At 38.5% G+C, this 22,877-nt stretch overlaps 1 protein-coding gene across 1 annotated transcript in view; it reads right to left on the bottom strand.

Moving 5' to 3' along the window:
• Positions 1–22,877, bottom strand: part of SAMSN1 (SAM domain, SH3 domain and nuclear localization signals 1) — a 186,249-nt gene that overhangs the window by 120,669 nt on the left and 42,703 nt on the right. Inside the window, 1 exon segment of the mRNA XM_053564719.1 lies at positions 13,331–13,407. Within this exon segment, the coding sequence (XP_053420694.1) occupies positions 13,331–13,407 (77 nt within the window).

Here is a 22,877-nt window from a genome sequence, read left to right as displayed (position 1 = left end):
GAAGGTATGCACTGACACGCCTTCCTGCCGTGTGGACCCACTGTAAGAAGCCAACATCTTTGAAGCAGAGCCCTCAGCAGACATTGAATCTGCTGGTACTCTGATTTTAGACTTCCTGGCCTCCAGAACTTTGAGCAATAAACTTCTGTTGTTTATAAATTACTGAGTCTATAGGGGAATTTTGTTATAGCTACCTGAAAGAAGACAAAGGGAATTTCAAATTTCATTCTGAGGGGAGGCCTACAGTGGACTAGGGTAATTTAGAGAGAAGAGACTATGAGCGTTCATTAAACATTTTCTGGGACTAGAATACATATGCTCCTTCTTTCAGCATTTGCAACAATCACAAGTTTTTATTATCACCATTTTGTACAGAAGGAATCAGAAATACTGAGAATTTAAGCAACAAGTCTAAAGTCAAGGGTAAGACACATTTGGTTACTATAAAGTCCAACTCACGTGGAAGTCTGGCGCTCTAGACCACAAGTTATATCCAGGGACAGGAGGCTGAAACAGAAACCTGACAGAGTAGCCGTAGTGGCTGAAGCAAATTATAAGTGATTAGATTATACTGTGGCCACTGGGTATAGCCTGTGGCTTCTTAAAGGACTGGGCCCACATTTTCAGGTGTGTGATAAATCTTAGGATGCCACCTAGTACCTAGTGTGTGCCACAGTGTAAGTTACAGGAATGTGTTTACTACTAGCCATTTTCTGAGTTGCATAATTCCTTTTAGAAAATGAGTAAGGATAATTCTAAGGAATATCACAAAATTCCTCTCAATCTTTTAAAGTGATCGAAAAGGAAAATACTCATATATATATTTGGAGTTGGGATTTGACCAAAAAGTATAGTTTGCTCACTAAATTCATTTGTTAGAACCAGGCATTTCCTCTTTGAATAAAAGCTAAAATGGGGGGTTGCTTAAACTATTTTCCTAGCTTTAAAAGAGAAAGTACACTTATCATAAATGTAGTATGGTTTAAACACAGAAATGAGAAAAATCTAATATAATTTTAATTTCACTTCACCACAAGATGTGGATTCCATAATAACATTCTATATTCCTTTAACATGGCTAAAGCCACTCTTTAAAGTCTTCCATGGTTAAAGAGAGATTAGATTCTTTCTAGATAACAAATAGAGTCTTACATTCTTTTTATCTACAAATGAGTTATAATCTTGCTCTTGGGAGGTAGGAAAACTATATTTGTAACCTCAAAGATATCTCTGATGGTTTTTTGAGGTAAAATATGCCTACAAATTCTTCCTTCTTAATTTTTCTATTTTTAATTGTTGTGGATATATAATAGTTGTATATCTCTATAGGATGTAAGCAATGTAGTAATATAGGCATAAGGTAGTAATTAATCAAAGAAGAAGAATTGGGGTATCCATAGCCGCAAGTGGGCATTTGCTATTTCTTTGTGGTAAGAACCTTCCAATTACACCCTTTTGGTTATTTTTAAAGTATGTGCTAACTTACTGGTTATGGTCACTCTATTGTGCAATCAAGTGTTGTTCATTCTATATTTTTGCATCCATTAACCCTCTGCACTTTTTCTCCCCCTCCCTGCTACCCTTTCCTGATTCTGCTAATTATCGTTCTACTCTCTGTTTCCATGAGTTTGAATATCTTGTCATTTTGTGTGTGTCCTCTTTAACTTCTTTCATCAATGTTTTATAGTTTTTATTATTCATATTTTTCACATCTTTAGTTAAGTTTATTCCTAGGTATATTTTAATTTATTTATAGCTACAATAATTGGGATTACTTTATTCATTTCTTTTTCAGATTGTTTGTTGTTGGTATGAAGAAATGCTACTGATTTTTGTATGTTGATTTTTGTATCTTGAAACTTTACTGAATTTGTTTATTAATACTAGAAGTTTTTTTGTGAAGTCCCTAGGTTTCTCTAGATATAATGTCATATCATCTATAGACAAGTATAACTTGACTTCTTCCTTTCCAATTTGAATGCCCTTTATTTCTTTATCATCTCTGATTGCTCTAGTTAGAACTTCCAGTACTATGTTAAGTACCAGTGGTGAAACTTGGCACCTTTTAGGGGTCCTCAAACTATGGCCCGTGGGCCACATGAGGTGGTGTGATTGTATTTGTTCCCGTTTTGTTTTTTTACTTCAAAATAAGATATGTGCAGTGTGCATAGGAATTTGTTCATACTTTTTTTTTAAACTATAGTCCGGCCCTCCAATGGTCTGAGGGACAGTGAACTGGCCCCCCTGTTTAAAAAGTTTGAGGACCTGGACAACATGGTGGCCTTGGCAACATCCAGAGGGGGAAAAAACTCACCTTTTCGTGGATCTATGTGTGCATGCACAGTGTGGAGAGACCTGTAAGACGACGACGGCAGCTGGCCTAAAAAGGCGGAGGAATGGGAAAAACTTAACCTGTAGAGATAGCTGCTCCCCAGAAACAGATGACACGCTAACTGCTTGTACTACATTAGGCAACCTATAACGGAGCCCCTTCCCTAAGCCCGGGGGCCCACTCCTCAGCCGGTGAGACTCAGTGCAGAGGCGTCCCTCCAGGAGGGTTTTAGACTCTGTAGGGAAGATGAGACAATTAGGCTTTCTCGCCTGAGGGCCACGAGGAGCCAGATTATTTTGAGTAAGGATGATTAGTCAGGCAGGTGTCCGTGCTTTCTTAAGTAATGATCATTAGGCGTGATTCAGAGCCACTGTTGTTCTGGCCACTACTTAAGGCTTTCCACCCGGGGGACGCCGGGGGGCGCTTGCTCACCTGTCCTCGGCAAGCTGCCTGCAGGACGCCCCACGGGTCTGTCCGAATCCCGTGTGAACCTTCCTGCCTCAAACCCTGGCAGTACAGATTCCATTTCAGGAGAAAGAAGAGGAAGGAAGAGGAGAGCTTGCTTTTTTCCGAGCTGTATCATTTCTACAATAAAGTGCCCTTGATCCTTTTGTTGGTCAGCTGGTCAGCGGCCCTGCGACACTGACACACAGCTTGGGTGGGCACGGGCTTTAGTACATCTGGAGGGAACCTGGTAACACCCACAGCCTTTCTGGGCAGGAAGCCAGTATTGAAGATGGAAAGATAGTGAGATGAACAGAATGTGCATCCCTGGTGACTTCGCTGTGACATTAACCTTACCATCCTGTAGCCCATCCTGTTTCTATGTCCTTTTTATTTTTTATTTTTAGACAGAGACTCTGTCACCCTGGGTGGAGTGCAGTGGCATCATCATAGCTCACAGCACCCTAAACACTGGGGCTCGAGCGATCCTTTTGCCTCAGCCTCCAGAGTACTATAGGTGCCTGCCACGACCTCCAGCTAATTTTTCTATTTTTAGTAGAGACAGGGTCTTGCTCTTGCTCAGGCTGGTCTTGAACTCCTCAGCTCAAGCAGTCCTCCTGCCTCAGCCTCCCAAGAGTGCTAGGATTATAGGCGTGAGCCACTGCACTTGGCCTCTAAGTCCTTCTTGTTAAGACAATATGAGCCAGGTTTTCTGCATCATCCGAATATGCCTGCAGGACACTGACACATCATGCATGGAAGGTAATCTGTCTGGGTCATGTGCTCCCACCAGCTATGCTTTGAGTTCATGTAAAGCCTCAAGCAAATAAGGACCATGCCATTCTAGCATGAAAAATGACACTTCAGGGTGTCCGTGGTGGGTGTTATTTTTACTTCCACAACACATGGGGTGGAAGTGTAAATTGTCATCTTTTTGAAAAACAATTTGATATTATGTATTAAGGATCTTAAAAATACCAGTAATCCACTTCCAGGAACCAGTAATCCACTTCCAGTTTTTCAATTTATCATTATGTAGTTGCTCATGTGTTTAACTATCCTTTGGATTTCTGCATCAATGTTAGGTGTAACATGTTCATCTCTGATTAACTTTGGGTCTTCTGTCTTCTTAGTCTGGCTGAAGACCTTTCAATTTTGCCTATCCTTTCAAAAAAAAACTTTTTGTTTCATTGATATTTTGCATTTCTTTTTTGTTTCAATTTCAATAATTTCTGCTCTGATTTTTATTAATTATTTTCTTCCATTGATTTTGAGTTTGATTTCCTTTTATATCTCTATTTCTTTGAAAAGCATCATTAGGCTGTTCATTTAAAACTTTTTTACTTTTGATGTGGGGTCTTATTGCTATAAATTTTTCTCTTATTTCTGCATTTGCTATGTTACACAGCTTTTGATGTTTTGTGGTATCATATTCAGTGGTTACAAGAATTTTTTAAATGTCCTTCTTAATCTCTTAATTGACCTTCTAGTCATTCATATTATTTAATATCCATGTGTTTGTATATTTCCAGTTGTTTTATTTCTTTGTGTTCAGAGAAAATACTTGGCATGATTTCATTACTTTTTAATTTTTTTAAGACTTGTTTTATGGCCTAACATATGGTCTATCTTTGAAAATAATCCATGAGTGGAGGTAAAGAATGTGTATTCTGCATCTGTTGGGTGAAACTTTTTGTAAATATCTGTTAAGTCCATTTGTTCTATAGTGCAAATTAAGCCCATTGTTTCTTTGTTTATTTTCTGTCTGCATGATCTGTCCAATGCTGATAGTGTAACATTGAGGTCTCCAGTGGTTATCATATGTAAAGTTATCATACGTAGAGACCCTACCTTTATCTTTAGCTCTGATAATATTTGCATTATATATCTGGGTGCTCCAATGTTTCATGTGTATATGTTTAGAATTGTTACATTCTCTTGCTGAATTGACCCCTTTATCATTATATAATGATCTTTGTCTCTTTCTAAAGTTTTTGCCTTGAAATCTATATTGTCTAATAGACATAAAGCTACTCCTAATCATTTTGGTTTTCATTTACATGAAATATCTTTTTAGTCTATGTTTGTCTTTATAGGTGAAGTAGTTTTCTTGAAGACAACATATAGTTGGCTCTTGTTTTTTTATCCATTCAGCCACTCTATGTCTTTTGATTGAAGTGTCTAGTCTATTCACATTCAATGTTATTAGATAGGTAATGACTTACTCCTGCCATGTTGTTATTTGATTTTGTGTTGACTTATAGTCTTTCCTTCCTTCTTTCTTTCTTTCCAGTCTTCCCTTTTTTTTTAATTATTTTCTCTGTTAATGGGTTTTAATTTCATGCTTTTTGTTTTTAGTGTATCTGTTGTAGGTTTTTTAATTTGGGATTACTGTGAGCCTTGCAAAAAAACATGTTATAACAAATTATTTTAAACATATGACAACTCTGCTTACAAAAAAACAAATGAAAAACAAGCAAAGAAATCTAACAGAAATTGTACCCTTTAATTCCATACCCCCTGGTTTTTAACTTTTTGGTTTTTTCTATTCATATCCTTTTATACTATTTATCTCTCAAAAAGGTATTATAGTTATTTTTGATACTTTTGCCTTTTGGTCTTCTTACTCAAGATATAAATGTTTTATACACTGAAATTACAGCAATGGAGTATTCTATATTGTGTATTTATTGTTACCAGTGAATTATATACCTTCAGAGGATGTATCATTCATGAATGTCCTTTTTTTCAGATTGAAGCTTCATTTTAGCATTTCTTATAGGATATGTCTAGTGTTGGTGAAATCCTTCAGCTTATGTTTATCTGGGAATGTCTTTATTTTTCCTTTATGTATGAAAGAAAATTTTGAAGGATATAATAATCTAGTGTTAAAGTTTTTTTCTTGAGCACTTTATATATGTCATGATGCTCTCTTCTGGCCCATGACATTTCCACTGGGAAGTCTACTGTCAGACATTTTGGAGCTCCTTTGTGTGTTATATTTTTCTTTTTTCTTGCTCCCTGAGGACCTTTCTTTTATCTACAACTTTTGGGAACTCAACTGTTAAATGATTTGAGTTATCTTTTTTGGTGTTCTCTAACCTTCTTGTACCTGAATATTGATATCTTTCTCTAGGTTTGGAAAGTTTTATGTTATTATTTCTTTGAATATGTCCACATAAACTTTCTACCTCAGTCTCTCACTCTCTCTCTATTTTAAGGGAAATAACTTAGATTTGCCCTTTTGAGGCTATTTTCTGGATACAGTAGGCATGCTTCATTCTCTTTTATACTTTTTCCTTTTTTACCCTCTGACTGTGTATCTTCAAATAGCTTCTCTTCAAGATCAGTAATCCTTCAAGATCAGTAATTCTTTCTCCTGCTTGGTCAGTTCTGCTGTTGAGAGACTCATGTATTTCTCAATTTGTCCATTGAATTCCTGAGCTCAAGAATGTCTGCTTTATTTATTTTTTATTCTCTCAAGATCTTTGCTAAATTTCTCTGATAAGTTTCTGAATTCCTTCTCTGTGTTATGTTAAAGTTTACTGAGCTTCTTCAGGACAGCGATTTTGAATTCTTTGTCTAAAAGATCACTTATATCCATCACTCCATGATTAGTCACTGGTATCTTATTTAATTTTTTTTTTGCCAAAGTCCTTTTTCCAGGATGTTCTTTATGCTCATGGATGTTTGTCTATGTCTGGACACTGAAGAGTTAGGTATATATTTTAATTTTCAAAATCTGGACTTGTTTGAATACACCCCTTTAGAGAAGGCATTCTAGATATTAAAGGGAATTAAGAAATGTGATCTAAGTCTTAGTCACTGCAGCCATATCAGTGCTGTGGGTGATCCAAACCCAATAATGCTGTGACTCTTACGTACTTCTGGTAGTACCACCGTGGTGGTCTTGGGTAAGATATAGGAGAATTTCCTGGATTACCAAGCAAAGTCTCTCACTTTCTTCCCTCACTCTCTGTACTTGGCTGCTGGAGTTGGGGGAAGAGTGATGTGGGTGCTCCCTTGTGGCCACCAGCATTCTCATCCAAAGTCCCTGGTAACTACTGTCTGACTACTTCTGATGTTTACTCAATATCCACAGGTTCTTTATTCAGCAAGTGATAAGTTTTGCCAACACTAGGTCCTGCTCTTCAGGGTAGTATGCATCCGTATTGCCCAAGGTAGGTCTAGAAATATTGTCCAGGAATTAAAGCCCAAACACAGGGGCTTCATGAGTCTGCTGGATATTTCATTTTATTGTACTTCAGCTGGACCAAAGTTGCAAAACAAAGTCTTCAGATTTTTCCCTTTCCTTTTTCCAACTGAAAGAAATTCTCTCTAAGCTATACTGTCTAGAGTTAGGGAAAAAGTAACACAGGAACTGGCTTGGTTGCCAGAGCTATTGTCTCAGTGGGTCACATGCACTGTAGTTCCACTTGCTTTGAGCCAGCACAACTTCCGAATTTGCCAGCAGACTGCAGCCTTTATAGTTCAACTGCCTTCTGAATTTAGTCCAAACCTCATGCTGATTTCTAATAGCCAGTTGTGGGGCTAGCCAGAACTTGGGTTTGGGGGCAGAGCATTTCCCTCTGGCCAGGCTGGTCTAAAAGCTCCCTCCATGGGCATTGGTACAATTTAACCTTGTACTACGTTGTGCCAGGATGGACCTGAGGCCCTGAGTTTCAGTGTATAGTTCCACACCACTCCACTCTCCCTTCCCCAGGCACACAGATTCTCTTTCCACTTATGTTGCTGAGGCACTGCAGGGAAATGAGGAGGGGTGGCATAGGCCATGCAAGACTGTCTTTTCTGTCTTCTTCAGTATCAGTTTCCTTGATACAATGTTGGTAGTATGATCTCTCACCTGATTTTTGGTTCTTTTGAAGGTGCTCGCTTGCATGGATAGCTGTTGAATTTGGTGTTTGTGCAGAGGAAAGATTACTAGAGGTTTCTATTCAGCCATCTTGTTTCACACCCTTCCCACAAATTCTTTTATTATGCTGTCTTCAGAGGTGAATTATAATAGCCCTCTCCTTAGTGTGAGCTGGATTTAATAACTTGATTCTAACAAATAGAATAACGTCTAAGTGATGACATTTAATTCCTGAAATTAGGTTTTAAAAGACATTGTGGTCTCTTCTCGCCCAGTGTCTTGAATCTCTCACTTTGGAGAAACCAAGTGCCATTCTATGAGAACGCCCAAACAGTCCCATGGAGAGACCAGCATGGCAAGAGACTGATGCTTCCAGCCAACCTCCAGCAAGAAACTGAAGTGTGCTACCTACAGCCATGAGAAGGAGTTGGAAGATCCTCCAACCCAAGTTATATCTTCAGATGACATCTTGATTATAACCCCATGAAAGACCCTGAGCTAGAAATCTCTGGCCACCTCATTCCCAAACTCCTGACCTACAGAGACCAGGAGATAATAAATGTCTATTGTTTTAAGCTATTAAATTTTGAAGTTATTTGTTATTTATCAAATTAGTAATAGTTAAATTTATAAATAGCAAAGAAATTGTTTGATATAAGAAACATTGGTCAATACACGAGATCATGATTTCATCACAATATTATCAAATTATACATAAAGACTATTCTTTGGGTGACACTTGCAGTTAGTATTTGAATAATCTATCATTTTTTTCTATTTTCTTTCATTTTCTGCCTTATATGTTGTTTACACCTTTGTTTAGGATCACCCCAAATTTGTCTGATAAAACCTAGTGAGGGACCTCTTTCTCTGTTTGTTAATAGATTATAGCATTACCTTAAATTGTTTTCCCAGTGACCCATGTCATGAACTCAGCAAAAAGCAGCTTCTATAATTCCCAACAATGAGTGGCTGTGTTGGATATAGTTTTAAGTCTATATACAGCTGGTGGGCTGTATATAGCTAATACGTTGTTAGTATTCCAATTTTCAACTTATGGACTTCCAACTGTAGAATCTGATTACACCACATCAGAACTGAAGTCTGGATTTCACAATCAAAGGTGAGTTTAGACACCATTCAACCCTGTGGACATAGTTTTGTCTGTTTGCTTAAAGAGAACAATTAGAGTTCAGCATTAGAAGTGATTGTTTTGAAGATAATATATATCCATTAGATCTATGAGCTTTGAGGGACAGAAAACCCAATGAATGTGGTTTACATAAGCCTGGGAGTTAAATTTCCATAAATCTAAGTGCAGACATAGGCAGTCCTATGCTAGTGCAACTTCTCAAGAATGTCACTTGTGAACCAGGCTCCAAGCCTTTGCTGCTCTACTTCCTCCATGGGTCATTTTGCCTCATGGTTGGAAGATGGCTGCTGTCTTGCCACGTACAATATCCTATTCTAGGCAGGAAGGATGGCAAAGGACAAACCTTCATCCTCCTGAGGCTTTGCCTTTTTCTTCAGGAAAGAGAGTCTTCCTCAGGAAATTCTGCCTATATTTCATTGGCCAGAACTGGCTCCCATGACAACCTTGAACTATGGGGGAGGATGAGAACTTAAATAATTAACCTTTCAGTATCTGTAGTAAAGAACCTCAAGAAAGAAATTGATTGAAATGCATGTGGAGTGATATAATCCTTAGTACTTTATGAGCTGTCATGGAAAGGAACCTCAAGGTTTTAGGGAATATACACACATACACACATATTTTTTAATTCATTGATTCACTCAGCAACACTTTTTCCTGCAAAGGAGCTCAGGGAGAAAGTGTTTTGGTTCAGTCCTAGATGGGGGTTCTTGACAGTACTTAATATCACCAGCACTGAAGGTAATAAATGTTATCCCTCTTTTCTATCATGAATATGAATGACACTCTGAAGGCTGAATGCAACCTAAGAATTTACGTGAGAAATGAGGCATGCAACATTTTTGAAAATATATTAGCCCAAAGTCTGTATTACTGCATATTTTATACCCTTTCCAGTATGCTACAAAAGGTCTGAGCCATCAACTGAGTGCTGCCAGAGAAGAACAAACAAGAACAAGGATATGAAAATAAATGCTGGGAGACAAGTTTCCCTAAGATGTTCTTTATGGTTGGTGTAATGATTGCAGCACTAAGCAAACTGCTTTGCTTCAAACTCTCTCCATCAGCACTTCTACTTGAAGTCTGGTTCTCCAGCAAGTGTATCCCAGGCCAAGTATGCAGATATATGCATAGAACAAAGTAAGTCTTGGAGAAAGCATTCCATGAACATCTCCTGTCCCAGTTGCTTGGTTTTTTGTACCTTTTTCCATCCCTGAGACCTTCCCTCCCCTTTTAAGAACATGAAGAAAACACATCTTCTGGAGTACATTCTGACTGGAAAGTTAGTTAATGTTTAAATCTTGTATTCTGAACATTTTTGGTGTCTAAACCGTATTTTCTAGGCATGGTTACATGATAATTATAACTACTAAAATTATTTACATTCTATGAACTTTATCTGATATTACTAATATTCAGAAAATGACCATGAAAAAATATTTACCCTATTATTCATTCTTTTAATCCTTTCTACTTTCTCCTAGTTTTGGAAAACTTCTATAATGAATATATATCATTCCCATAATAAAAATGAAAATAAACTTCACTTTTTCTAAGAGGCTATTGTCTTCCAGAACCATACCTGAGCCAAATTTAGATTTATAAAGTGAAAATGCAGGGGCCATCACATCTGCAGACTAGTTCCCACAGCTATGGCTTATATGTTTGTCCCCTGAAAACCTCATGTTGAAATTTATAATCAGAGTTGGGGGTGGGAGCTAATGGCAGGTGTTTGGGTCCTAAGGGTGGATCCCTCATGAATAGAGTTCCCCTAAAAGCTGTTTGTTAGAAAAAGCCTGGCACCTATCCCGTCCCCCACTTTCTCTCTCACCAGGCAGTCTCTGCACAGGTCAGCTCCCCTTCACTTTCCTCCACTATGGAAGCAGCCTAAGACCCTCAACAGATGTAGTTGTCCTATCTTGAACTTTACAGCCATCAGAGTCATGAGCCAAATAAACCTTTTTTCTTTGAAAATCATTCAGTCTCAGATATTCCTTTATAGCAACACAAAACAAACTAAGACACCACTAGCTGTCCGTATTCCAAGAGTTTCATGGTTGGTGTATTGAGCCTCAACCAGAGAGTCACAAAACAATACCATTTCCTAGGAGCCACGGTCATGACATTTCAGGTGAAGAGAAATGTGGCACAGAAGTCTTCACTTTCAACAAGTCCTCCAAGTGCCTCTGATATAGACAGTCCCCAGGGAACACTTGCAAAAACACTACTCTGATAGGTGAGTGCCAAAGTCTACTCTTATACGGTTAATCTAATCTGATTTCCTCTTCATACCAGATTTGCTTCTCCATCTGCAAATAGTGCCCCTCTTCCTCATTTTTCAAAGAGTAAATGGTATCCATTTCTCCTCAGTCACAAGGAATTTTTAAATTACTACGTTGCATAGGGGGTCTTGCTAAACTATTCTGTCATGCAGATAAATGTTTCTCAGTCAAGTTCAATTGAATATCTATTCTGCATAAGAACAAAGTTATGGAAGATAGATAAGACTGGTGCCTACTCTCAAATGAGGATTTCTGGATTAGATGCCTTCTGCTTGCCTGTCACTGGGCATGAATTCCTTCAACTAACTTTTAGTGACAAGCTGCATGGCACAATTGAATGGTTCCTATTGTAGCAGGACCCATTTCTTTGACAATTAAAACTTCCAGAAGCATTGGTTTTAGGGTAAAGATTTATCTTTAACCATTTTCTTCTAAGAGATTTCTATGTGATTTTCTCCTTTCTTATTTTTTTTTTCCAGATTGATATGAGGGTACAAGTGTTCAGGTTACATTAAAATTTTCTTCTGTTTAAGAGGTGGTTCTATTTTTCTACTAAAAGCCTAAAAAAAGATTTATTTTGGCATAAGGCATATTTGGGGAGATTTTCCCTTTTCTTTCCTTTTTTTTGTTTGACACAGAGTCTCACTTTATCACCCTCAGTAAAGTGCTGTGGCATCATAGCTCACAGCAACCTCAAACTCTTGGGTGATTCTCTTGCTTCAGCTACTTGGGACTACAGTCACCTGCCACAACGCCCAGCTATTTTTAGAGACAAGCTCTCAATCTGACTCAGGCTGGTCTTGAACCTGTGAGCTCAGCAATTCAACCGCCTAGGCCCCCCAGAGTGCTAGGATTACAGGCATGAACCACCCCGCCTGGCCGGTACATTTTCTCATAAATTAGCCATCATTTTTTTCCTGCTATCAGACAATGCATCACTTAGATATTATATTTGAGGTCTCATCTGAATTTAGGAAAATGAGACTGCATAAGTCAGAGATAATCTGATAGCTGTGCTTGTGAAAGAGTCAGTAAGCCCCTGTAAAGAGGAAGAGGACAAGCAGGTGGACGGAAAAGAGAAGGAGAAAAGAGCAATGACAACAATTTTTAAAAGCATCTCATAAGTACCAGATATGGAACTAAGGAAATACCTTACTGATCCTCATGATAGACCCAAGATAGAGGTTTCTAATAGACACGTTTTATGGCAGAGGGAGAGTAGGGAAATTGCACAAAGTCACAGTTATTACAAGCCAAACCAAGATTCAAACCAAGCTGTGTCTCACTGCACAGCTCTCGTCCGAGTAATATTCTGGGAGAAGCCTCTGGAAGTGATGCCCAGGGAGTGCATTCGCATGCTTTGTCACATGGGTCTATCATTCTGGCAGCATCAGAGCAAGAAGCAGACACCGAAACCATACTAGATCAAAAGTTATGGTATAGTTCACCATCTAATTCATCAGAGCTTTCAACAGCCTCAGAAATCAGGTTGGATTTAGGAAAGCAGCTGTCCTTCATCACCAAATCAGCACTTCACAATTCATATGCTATGTGCCCTCTGCCTATTGATCAATGTACTATACCAAAGAAAGTCAATTCTGAATTTTCTAATAAAACTATCAGAATGATTAAAATGAACCTCACAGGTGTCAGAACAGTATCAAAAATCAGTCTAATTCCTGAGTTGGCCCTATTGACTCATATTATTCCTTCTTGTCACCGGAGAATAGCAAGTATTTGGGTGTTAGTTTCTGTTACGTCATTGTCATTAGAGAGAAAGAACATTTAAACATTTAAATCTTAACTTCCCAAACTTCTAGGATAATTAATGCAATTTTGAAAGGCATAGGTTAGGAATCATAGTATATATTTTTATATCAGATGTAAAAACATGAGGGCCATGCCCAGAAGGTTCCCAGATAGTTCCAAGCATTTACCCTGGGTCTTATCAAAGAAGACCCCAGTATATTAACTTAATAGGTCCAGAGTTATATATCAAAAGACTGTAGAGCCCAATGTTTTGTATAATCAAAATGGTTTATTATGTCATCATCTTTTGAGATTTTCATTCATATTCTAATACATAGGAAGATAAGCATATCAATTACACAGCAACTTATAACAACTAAATACAAAAAAAGAAACAAGGCTATCTAAATATTGTTCAGTAAATCTAACATATCACAGAGCTCATTAACAAGATGATTTTCACAAAACATCAAATAAATATTGATTACTCATATTACCTGATAGGAAGTTCCTTGTAGTTTTTTTCCTTGAAGGGTATGTATGTTATTGCTCAAAAGAAAATCATCATTTTGATCTATGAAAAGAGATGTATGTTACATATAGATTATCAGATATTATAGGATTTAGGCTATTTAGATGCCATTTAATAGTCATTATATTTTTATTTATTCTATTAAGGCATTATATGTGTTAAGTTTAAATATTTCTTTTCTTATAGATATACTTTCTATGCAAGAACAGATTAAAATGAAATATAAATAGGAGTTTAACAAAATAAAAAACAAGAATTTCATTGATCAGTGACCCTGAGGGAGTTATGGAGCCTCACTGGGACTCAGTTTCTCTATTGATAATAAAAGGGTAGTGTACTACCTTCTAAGCTACTTCTGACTCCAAAATGCTGTGCTTTCATATGGTTATCACCTCACCTGTTTCTGTTAAACCAAGCTTTCTATCCCTGGCATTTTGAGTTTCATTAGCTTAGGTCTCCTCAACATGAATTATTTATGTCAAAATTGTTCTTTGGTAAAGGCATTCATTTGCTTGCAGCCAAATGAAACCTTTTCAAAAGTAGCAGCACTTCCCTTTTAGCCCCTGTATAAAGGGCTTCATTATTTAAATCAGAAACTCACCATTGTGTTAAAAGAGGACAAGACTTTACCGGATGACTCCTTATAAGCTTCTTATTTTACCTATAATGATACTGTGAGCTACCAAAATCATCTGGCCTCCAAGCCAGAGATTTTTCCTTTCACTTTTTCACTCCTTTTTATTTTTAGCCACTGCTTCAATTTCCAGCTATTCCTCATTCTCAAATTTTGTGGCGGGAGGAAGGCTAGGCAGGGCCTATCCATGCAGAATGCAAAATAGCTGCATTTTTTGCTCTAAATCCTCATTATAAGTATGGTTAAAAGATATGGTAAATTCAAAGCTCCAACTATAAGAGTTATTTGTAGAAAGTCAGAGTGCCCATGCTACAGATTTCAGACAGTGGCTAAATTTTAAAATGAGCTGGTGTTATGACCTCCTTCTTTGAAACAAGATCTTTTATCACAGGGTAGGGCTAAGAGAAGCTGAGATTTTTGCAGCTTGTTTGTTTAGTTTCCGTATTTAAAATACATATCTGATATATATTTTATAAATATATATAATATATCTATATCCTCCCCTTTTCCTTTCCATCTCTTCTCTTTTTTTGATCCCTTTAACATGAATTTTGGAAAAAAACCTCTATAGGAGGTTTTCAAGATATAGAAAAAGAAACTTAAGTGGCCTCCTTTGCTCTAGGATCTGGAATCAAGTTGAGGAAACAAGATGTGAACATGTACAATGTACTGCCATAACAACACAAGATGGTAAAGTGAGTGATTCAGACACACTGCATGGGTAGAGATCATTATGACCCAGAGGGCTTTTAGAAGAGGCAGGGACAGAATGGAAGCTTAAAGAATGAAGACAGTTTGAAAATGTAGAAGTAAAATCAAAGGTACAAACATAGAAGCAATGCTATGAACACAGGGTTATAGTATAGAATATATGGAACATGTTTAATTAAGGTAGAGAGTGAGGCTAGTCAGGCTAGGGAGCAACTATGGATGTAAGGGAGGAGGAGGTAGGGCTGGATAGGTGAATGTGGCCAAATCATAATGGGTCTTGAACACCAGGTGGAAAAATTTGGACATCACCCAATAGGTCAATATTGCAACTATGAATATCTACAGGAGTCAAATAAGTAACTTAACTAAATGAAGTTAATTTGGTCAATGAGTCAATGGGAGATCTGTAGTGGGGAGGAGGGCCAGCTCCCTGGCTAAAAGTAGCCATGGTGCTCAAATCTCTCAATTAAAGTCACCTGAGATGGTGGATGGGACGGATGTGTAGTCCACCTCTCCCAAGTCATCAGGTGAGAGGGAGGGAGCTCTGGATCTTGTCCCCACGTGGATTATTGGTGTGGATAGATAGCTGGAGACACGCAGCAAACTGGCAGATTGCTGTATATGAGGTGTAATTTAAAAACACAAACTCTGTTGTAGAGATTTCCCTTGCCTGGCCGTGCTGGGCAGCAGCCGGCCCCTCCCCCCCCCCCGCCAGGATAGCAGTTTGCAGTTCCTGGTGAAATCCAATTGATGAAAATTTATTCCTGAGTGGAGTTTGGCAAACAGAAAGGGGTGCTGCTCAGAGCCACAAGGCGCTAAGCAGCCCGATGGAAAATTGAGGGGAAGGGATCCCGCCAGGGAAACAGACAGTTTGAATTGTCAGAAATGGCAGACACTTTCTCCCAGAACAACAGGAGTGATTAAATAGACCAGACCATTCCTGGCGGGGAACATTGGTGTGGACTGGCAGTTCAGGCTGTGGTGCAAACTGGCAGGTAGCTGGACTTAAAAGTCCAGTCCCAGCTACTCAGGAGGCTGAGGCAGGAGAATCGCTTAAGCCCAGGAGTTGGAGGTTGCTGTAAGCTGTGTGAGGCCACGGCACTCTACCGAGGGCCATAAAGTGAGACTCTGTCTCTAAAAAAAAAAAGTCCAGACTCAAAAGTGAGACTCTGAGCCACAGATACTGAGGAAAAGGTCTCTGTAGCTGCAGTGGTAGGAGACGGTGGCAGCCACACCCTCCCCCACAGCAGATTGCATTGTCAGTTTGTGGGATAACCTGGGAGCAGAGTGGAAAGATTTGTGAAGCATGGACTCCTGCACCGAGTTGAGAGGTTGGATAGGAGTACTATCTGGAACAGAGCAGCCGAGGTTGGACAACAATTAGAAAATAAACTTTTATAGAAACTCCAAAAATGGCAATTGGCCAGGTAGGGTGGTTACTGTGGTAACAATGTAAACTATGAATCAGTTATAAGCCTAGAAACCACTCACAGTGCCACCTGGTGTCCATAAAGTATATTGCATTATAAATATATTCCTAGTAAAGTTGACCCCTACGTCATACATATAGATGTATATTTCTATATATATACAAGAATAATATTTTTGTGGTTTGTGCCTTTTTTCTCACCCTTTTCTTGGAGGAGCTATTGTTAATTTTTTTCTATTTTTAATTTTTTTTCTTTCTTCTTTTTTAACTTTTTTATGAACACCACTTTTTTTTTCCTTCTCTCTTCCTCTTCATCCCTTCTTATGGTTTCTGAGAGTGCCTACATCAGATTTTTAGAGGTTTTTTGGGGTTTTGTTTTTTTCCCTTTTTTTCAATTATTTTATGTTTATCATTGCTTTTATTGTAGTTTTTTTGTCTGTATGTCTATGTGTTTCTGATTATTCATGCATCTATGGGCTTGTGTGTCTGGTAGCCTTTTTATCTTTTTATTTGCTCATTTGGTCTCAATGTGTTTGGTATTTTGCTAAATCCTCAGGCTGGCTATTTTTCCTAACTCCAATTTTCACATTCAATAAGAACAAGGGGGAATGGGGGAACAACACCTGATTGGAGCCAGTCCGGAGGGAGAGATAACGGCCAGAAAGAACCCAACAAAGCCGATGGAGGGGAGCTGAGCTGAGAGATGAGATAGATAATTGCTCATCTTCCCTGCTGAGGCAAGCTTCAACTCCAAGAAAACTATTTTCAGGTACAGATCTCATCCCAAAGAGGTCGTGTGGCCTTCCCCTCCCCTAAAAGAGTTGCTTGCTTACTGTGTGATCTCTACTGGTGAGTGATAAACTGAGGCTCTCCTTCCTCACTCCACCGAAGGGAATTGCTGGAAGTTGGGACTCCTTCTCAGAAGAGCCCCTGCTGTGAGTCTATGAATTCCCTTGCCTGGCAGGAAATTTGAACAAATATTTTCCTTGCCACCTTGATCCTTCAGTCTACCCACCCCCACCCCACCCCAGCCTGGAGGTCTAGAAGTCCAACTCCTCCAGAATCCAGAATGTCTGCATTTCTTGGCTACGATCAGGCATTGCATAGTTGGTGGCAGTACAGTTGTGCCATACCTGTGAATCCAGTAACTGTACAGAAGGACATAGAGGGAAAGGTGACTGACCTGACCCCAAAAAAGAGTATCTAAGCAGCAGACAGAGGCTTGGGTTCCTGCACTGGAGGAACCGGATGGAGGCTCGAAAACTGCTGATGTGCATGAACCCAAGAGGAGGCATCTCCCACCCAACTTCAGCATTAGTAGAGTGATCCTGCTGGGGTCAAACTATGGAGAGTCATCTCCCCAACTCTGTGGCCTGCCAGAGGGAATCAGACCTCACCCTATAGGGATTCCAGAGCTGCAGAACCGTGGCAACAAAGGTGCAGTGGCTGAGGGAGAAATTCTTTTGCTGTCTGGATAGCCTCAGGTTTGGACTGAGCTCAGGTGGAACTTTCTTCACCTGCCATTGAGCACCTGAGGCAGGCAGACCTCAGCTTCCCCTGCAGGATGGTGGTAGACTGTGGTAACCATAAGGAGGAGGAAACAACCTCATTTTGACTCTGGCAGGCACATAGCCCTGGCACATTTGCTTATTGGACAGAACAGGGCCACAGAGACTGGGTTAACAAGACTGCCGATGGGAATACAAGAGACTGGGGTGACCAAAGTCCAGTGGTGAAGGACGACCAAGGTAGGATAAGAAGTATCAACCCCCTGGCTCTAAACCTCCTACTCAGAGCACCAGAGGCATTCAAATCACACTTGAGCTGCCAATAGACCCCTAACATCTAGTTGCTGGAGTCTTCTTGAACTCTCCAGCTAGAGAGTGGGAGCTATCTGGGACAATTGGTCTGGAACTCTTGAACTGGACAAATTACCCGAGGACCCACAAGGTGGGACCCTGGTTTTACTGTAGTGGGAAGGTTTGATTGTCCTCTTTCAGATATAACCATTGGAGGAAGAGATGTCCTAGTTGCTTGTATTTCACCAAAGCTGAGACTTCAACCTAGAGTCACTGATTCACTAGGATTGGACAGAGATCAGCTGAATACAAGACAGAGCCACCTACCCCCATTACACCAAGCAGGCCTCTAGAGTCTCAGACTGTAGAATTGTACAGGTCCTTTGCAAAATTGTACAGGAAAAGCTGCAGTCACCAGTCCCAATTCCTAGGTGAAGGGCTGGTCAACCACAACTGTAGAAGTTTCCAGTCCAATTTCACCTTACCTGCTCATTTAGCTAAACACTGAAAAACAATCATGGGGCAGAATCAGCAGAAAAACTCTGGCAACATGAATAAACAGAACAGTTCAACTCCCCCAAGGAATGACAAAACAGCCAATCCAGAGGATCCCATTCACAAACAGATAGCTGAGATGTCTGAAATCGAATTTAGAATTTGGATTACAAACAAGATCAATAGAAGGGAAGTAAAGATGGATGTAGAAATTGTAGGATTAATTCAGAAGATGTCTCAAGAATTCAATGAATTCAAAGACAAAATCACCAAAGATTTAGACACATTGAGAAAAGAAGTTGCAGCCTTACATGATATGAGAAATACAGTAGAATCCCTCAGTAACAGAATGGAACAGGCAGAAGAAAGGATTTCCGACCTCAAAAACAAAGCTTTTGAACAATCCCAACCATTCAAAGAGGAAGAGAAATGGAGAGCAAAAACAGATTATTCTCTCAGAGAGCTCTGGGATAACTCGAAGAAAATCAATATTCGCCTTATAGGGATTCCTGAAAGTGATGAAGTAGCTTCACAAAGCACAGAGGCCCTTCTTCACGAGATTATGAAAGAGAACTTTCCAGACATGCCAAGAGATCCTGAAATCCAGATAACAGATAGTTTCAGAAACCCAGCACAACTCAACCCAAATAAGACATACCCCAGGCACATCATAATTAACTTTACTAAAGTTAATATGAAGGAGAAAATCCTGAAAGCAGCCAGATGTAAAAAAAAAAAAAAAAAAAAAAAAAAACATAACCTACAAGGGGAAGAATATTAGAATGACTGCTGATCTCTCTATTGAAACCTTTCAAGCCAGAAGAGGGTGGTGATAGACTTTTATTCTCCTAAAACAAAATAACTTTCCACCCAGGATCCTGTACCCAGCTAAACTGAGTTTCATTTATGATGGAGAAATTAAATACTTTAATGACATTCATATGTTGAAGAAATTTGCCATAACTAAACCAGCAGTGCAACTCTCCACCACAAAAGTAAACTCACTCTGAAACTTTTGATCAAGTTCCAAACTCCACAGTGGCAAAGGATTAAAAATGTCCACTGGTCTTTTGAAAACTTGATACCTAAAATTATACCAGGCCTATCAATATTCTCAATTAATGTGAATGAATTAAATTGTCCTCTAAAGAGGCACAGGATGGCTGACTAGATATAAAAACTCAGACCTGATATCTTCTGCATACAAGAATCTCATCTTACCTTAAAAGATAAATATAGACTCAGGGTGAAGGGATGATCATCTATATTCCAGGCAAATGGAAAACAGAAAAAACCGATGATGCAATTTTATTTTCAGATATAATAGGCTTTAAACCAACAAAAGTAAGGAAAAATAAGGAGGGTCAATACATATTTGTTAAGGGCAAGACTCAATATGATGAAATTTCAATTATTAATATTTATGCATCCAACCAAAATACACCTCAATTTATAAGAGAAACTCTAACAGACATGAGCAACTTGGTTTCCTCCAGGTCCATAGTAGTTGGAGATTTTAACACCCCTTTAGCAGTGTTGGATAGATCCTCCAAGAAGAAGCTAAGCAAAGAAATTTTAGATTTAAACTTAATCATCCAACAATTGGATTTAACAGACATTTACAGAATATTTTATCCTAACAAAACTGAATACACATTCTTCTCATCAGCTCATGGAACATACTCCAAAATTGATCACATCTTAGGTCACAAATCTAACCTCAGCAATTTTAAAAGAATAGAAATTATTCCTTGCATCTTCTCAGACCATCATAGAATAAAACTAGAACTCAATAACAACAAGAACCTGCTACTCATATAAAAACATGGAAACTGAATAACATCATGCTGAACAACAGCTGGGTCATAGACGAGATTAAGAAGAAAATAAACAGATTTTTCGAAAAAAATGACAATGAAGACGTGAATTGTCAGAACCTCTGGGATACTGCAAAGGCAGTCCTAAGAGGGAAATTTATAGCACTGCAAGACTTCCTCAAAAGAACAGAAAGAGAGGAAGTTAACAACTTAATGGGCTATCTCAAGCAATTGGAAAAGGAAGAACATTCCAATCCTAAACCCAGCAGAAGAAAAGAAATAACAAAATTAGAGCAGAATTAAATGAAATTGAAAACAAAATAATTATACAACAGATCAATAAATCAAAAAATTGGTTTTTGGAAAAGGTCAATAAAATAGATAAACCTTTAGCTAACCTAACCAGGAAAAAAAGAGTAAAAATCTCCAATTTCATCAATCGGAAATGGTAAAGACGAAATAACAACAGACTCCTCAGAAAGTCAAAAAATCCTTAATGAACTATAAGAAACTTATTCTCAGAAATACGAAAACCTGAAGGAAATCGATGAATACTTGGAAGCATGCCACCTCCCAAGACTTAGCCAGAATAAGATAGAAATGTTGAACCAGCCTATATCAAGTTCTAAAATAGCATCAGCTATAAAAAATCTCCCTAAAAAAAAGAGCCCAGGTTCAGATGGCTTCATATCAGAATTCTACCAAACTTTTAAAGAGGAACTAGTACCTATATTACGCAAACTTTTCGAAAATATAGAAAAAGAAGGAATACCACCCAACACATTCTGTGAAGTAAACATCACCTTGATCTCCAAACCAGGAAAAGACCCAACAAGAAAAGAAAATTATAGACCAATATCACTAATGAATATTGATGCAAAAATATTCCACAAGATCTTACCAAACAGAAACCAGCAACACATCAAACAAATTATACACCACAACCAAGTAGGTTTTATCCCAGGGTTTCAAGACTGGTTCAATATACATAAATTTATAAATATAATTCAGCACATAAATTAAAAAACAAAGACCATATGATTCTCTCAATTGATGCAGAAAAAGCTTTTGATAATATGCAGCATCTCTTCATGATCAGAACACTTAAGAAAATGGGTATAGAAGGGACATTTCTTTTTTTTTTTTTTTGTAGAGACAGAGTCTCACTTTATGGCCCTCGGTAGAGTGCCGTGGCCTCACACAGCTCACAGCAACCTCCAACTCCTGGGCTTAAGCGATTCTCCTGCCTCAGCCTCCCGAGTAGCTGGGACTACAGGCGCCCACCACAACGCCCGGCTATTTTTTTTTTTTTTTGGTTGCAGTTCAGCCGGGGCCGGGTTTGAACCCGCCACCCTCAGTATATGGGGCCGGCGCCTTACCGACTGAGCCACAGGCGCCGCCCCAGAAGGGACATTTCTTAAACTAATAGAGACCATCTACAACAAACCTACAGCCAATATTGTATTGAATGGAGTTAAAGCGAAACCATTTCCACTCAGATCAGGAACCAGGCAAGGTTGCCCATTGTCTCCATTGTTCTTTAACATTGTAATGGAAGTTTTAGCCATCATAATTAGGGAATAAAAGGCAATCAAGGGTATCCATATAGGGTCAGAGGAAATCAAACTTTCACTCTTTGCAAATGATATGATTGTATATTTGGAAAACACCAGGGATTCTACTACAAAACTCTTAGGAATACAGCAATGTCTCAGGATACAAAATCAACACCCATGAATCTGTAGCCCTTATATATACCAACAATAGCCAAGCTGAAGAAAACAAACAAGGACTCTATTCCATTTACAGTAGCGCCAAAGAAGATGAAATATTTGGGAGTTTATCTGACAAAGAGCGTGAAAGATGTCTATAAAGAGAACTATGAAACTCCAAGAAAAGAAATAGCTAAAGATGTTAACAAATGGAAAAACATACCATGCTCATGGCTGGGAAGAATCAACATTGTCAAAATGTTTATACTACACAAAGCAATATACAATTTTAATGCAATCCCTATTAAAGCTCCATTGTCATACTTTAAAGATCTCAAAAATAATACATCATTTTATATGGAATCAGAAAAAACCTTGAATAACCAAGACATTACTCAAAAATAAAAACAAAGCAGTAGGAATTATGCTATCAGACCTCAGACTATACTATAAATAAATAGTGATCAAAACAGCATGGTACTGGCACAAAAACAGAGAGGTAGATATATGGAACAGAATAGAGAACCAAGAAATGAACCCAGCTATTTACCATTATTTTGATATTTGACAAACCAATTAAAAACATTCAATGGGGAAAAGATTCTCTATTTAACAAATGGTGCTGGATGAACTGGCTGGCAACCTGTAGAAGTCTGAAACCAGACCCACACTTTCACCTTTAACTAAAATAGACTCTCACTGGATTAAAGATTTAAACTGAAGACAGGAAACTGTAAAAATACTAGAAGAAAGCACAGGAAAAACTCTTGAAGGAATCAGCCTGGGTGAATATTTTTTGAGGAGGACCCCCGGGGCAATTGAAGCTGCATCAAAAATACACTACTGGGATCTGATGAAACTAAAAAGTTTTGGCATAGCCAAGAACATAGTAAGTAGAGCAAGTATACAGCCCTC

Source organism: Nycticebus coucang, chromosome 16 (assembly GCF_027406575.1).
Source record: "Nycticebus coucang isolate mNycCou1 chromosome 16, mNycCou1.pri, whole genome shotgun sequence".
NCBI classification, from domain to species: domain Eukaryota; kingdom Metazoa; phylum Chordata; class Mammalia; order Primates; family Lorisidae; genus Nycticebus; species Nycticebus coucang.
The sequence above is the reverse complement of the archived record's forward strand: the minus strand, read 5'-3'. Positions and strand labels throughout refer to the sequence as shown.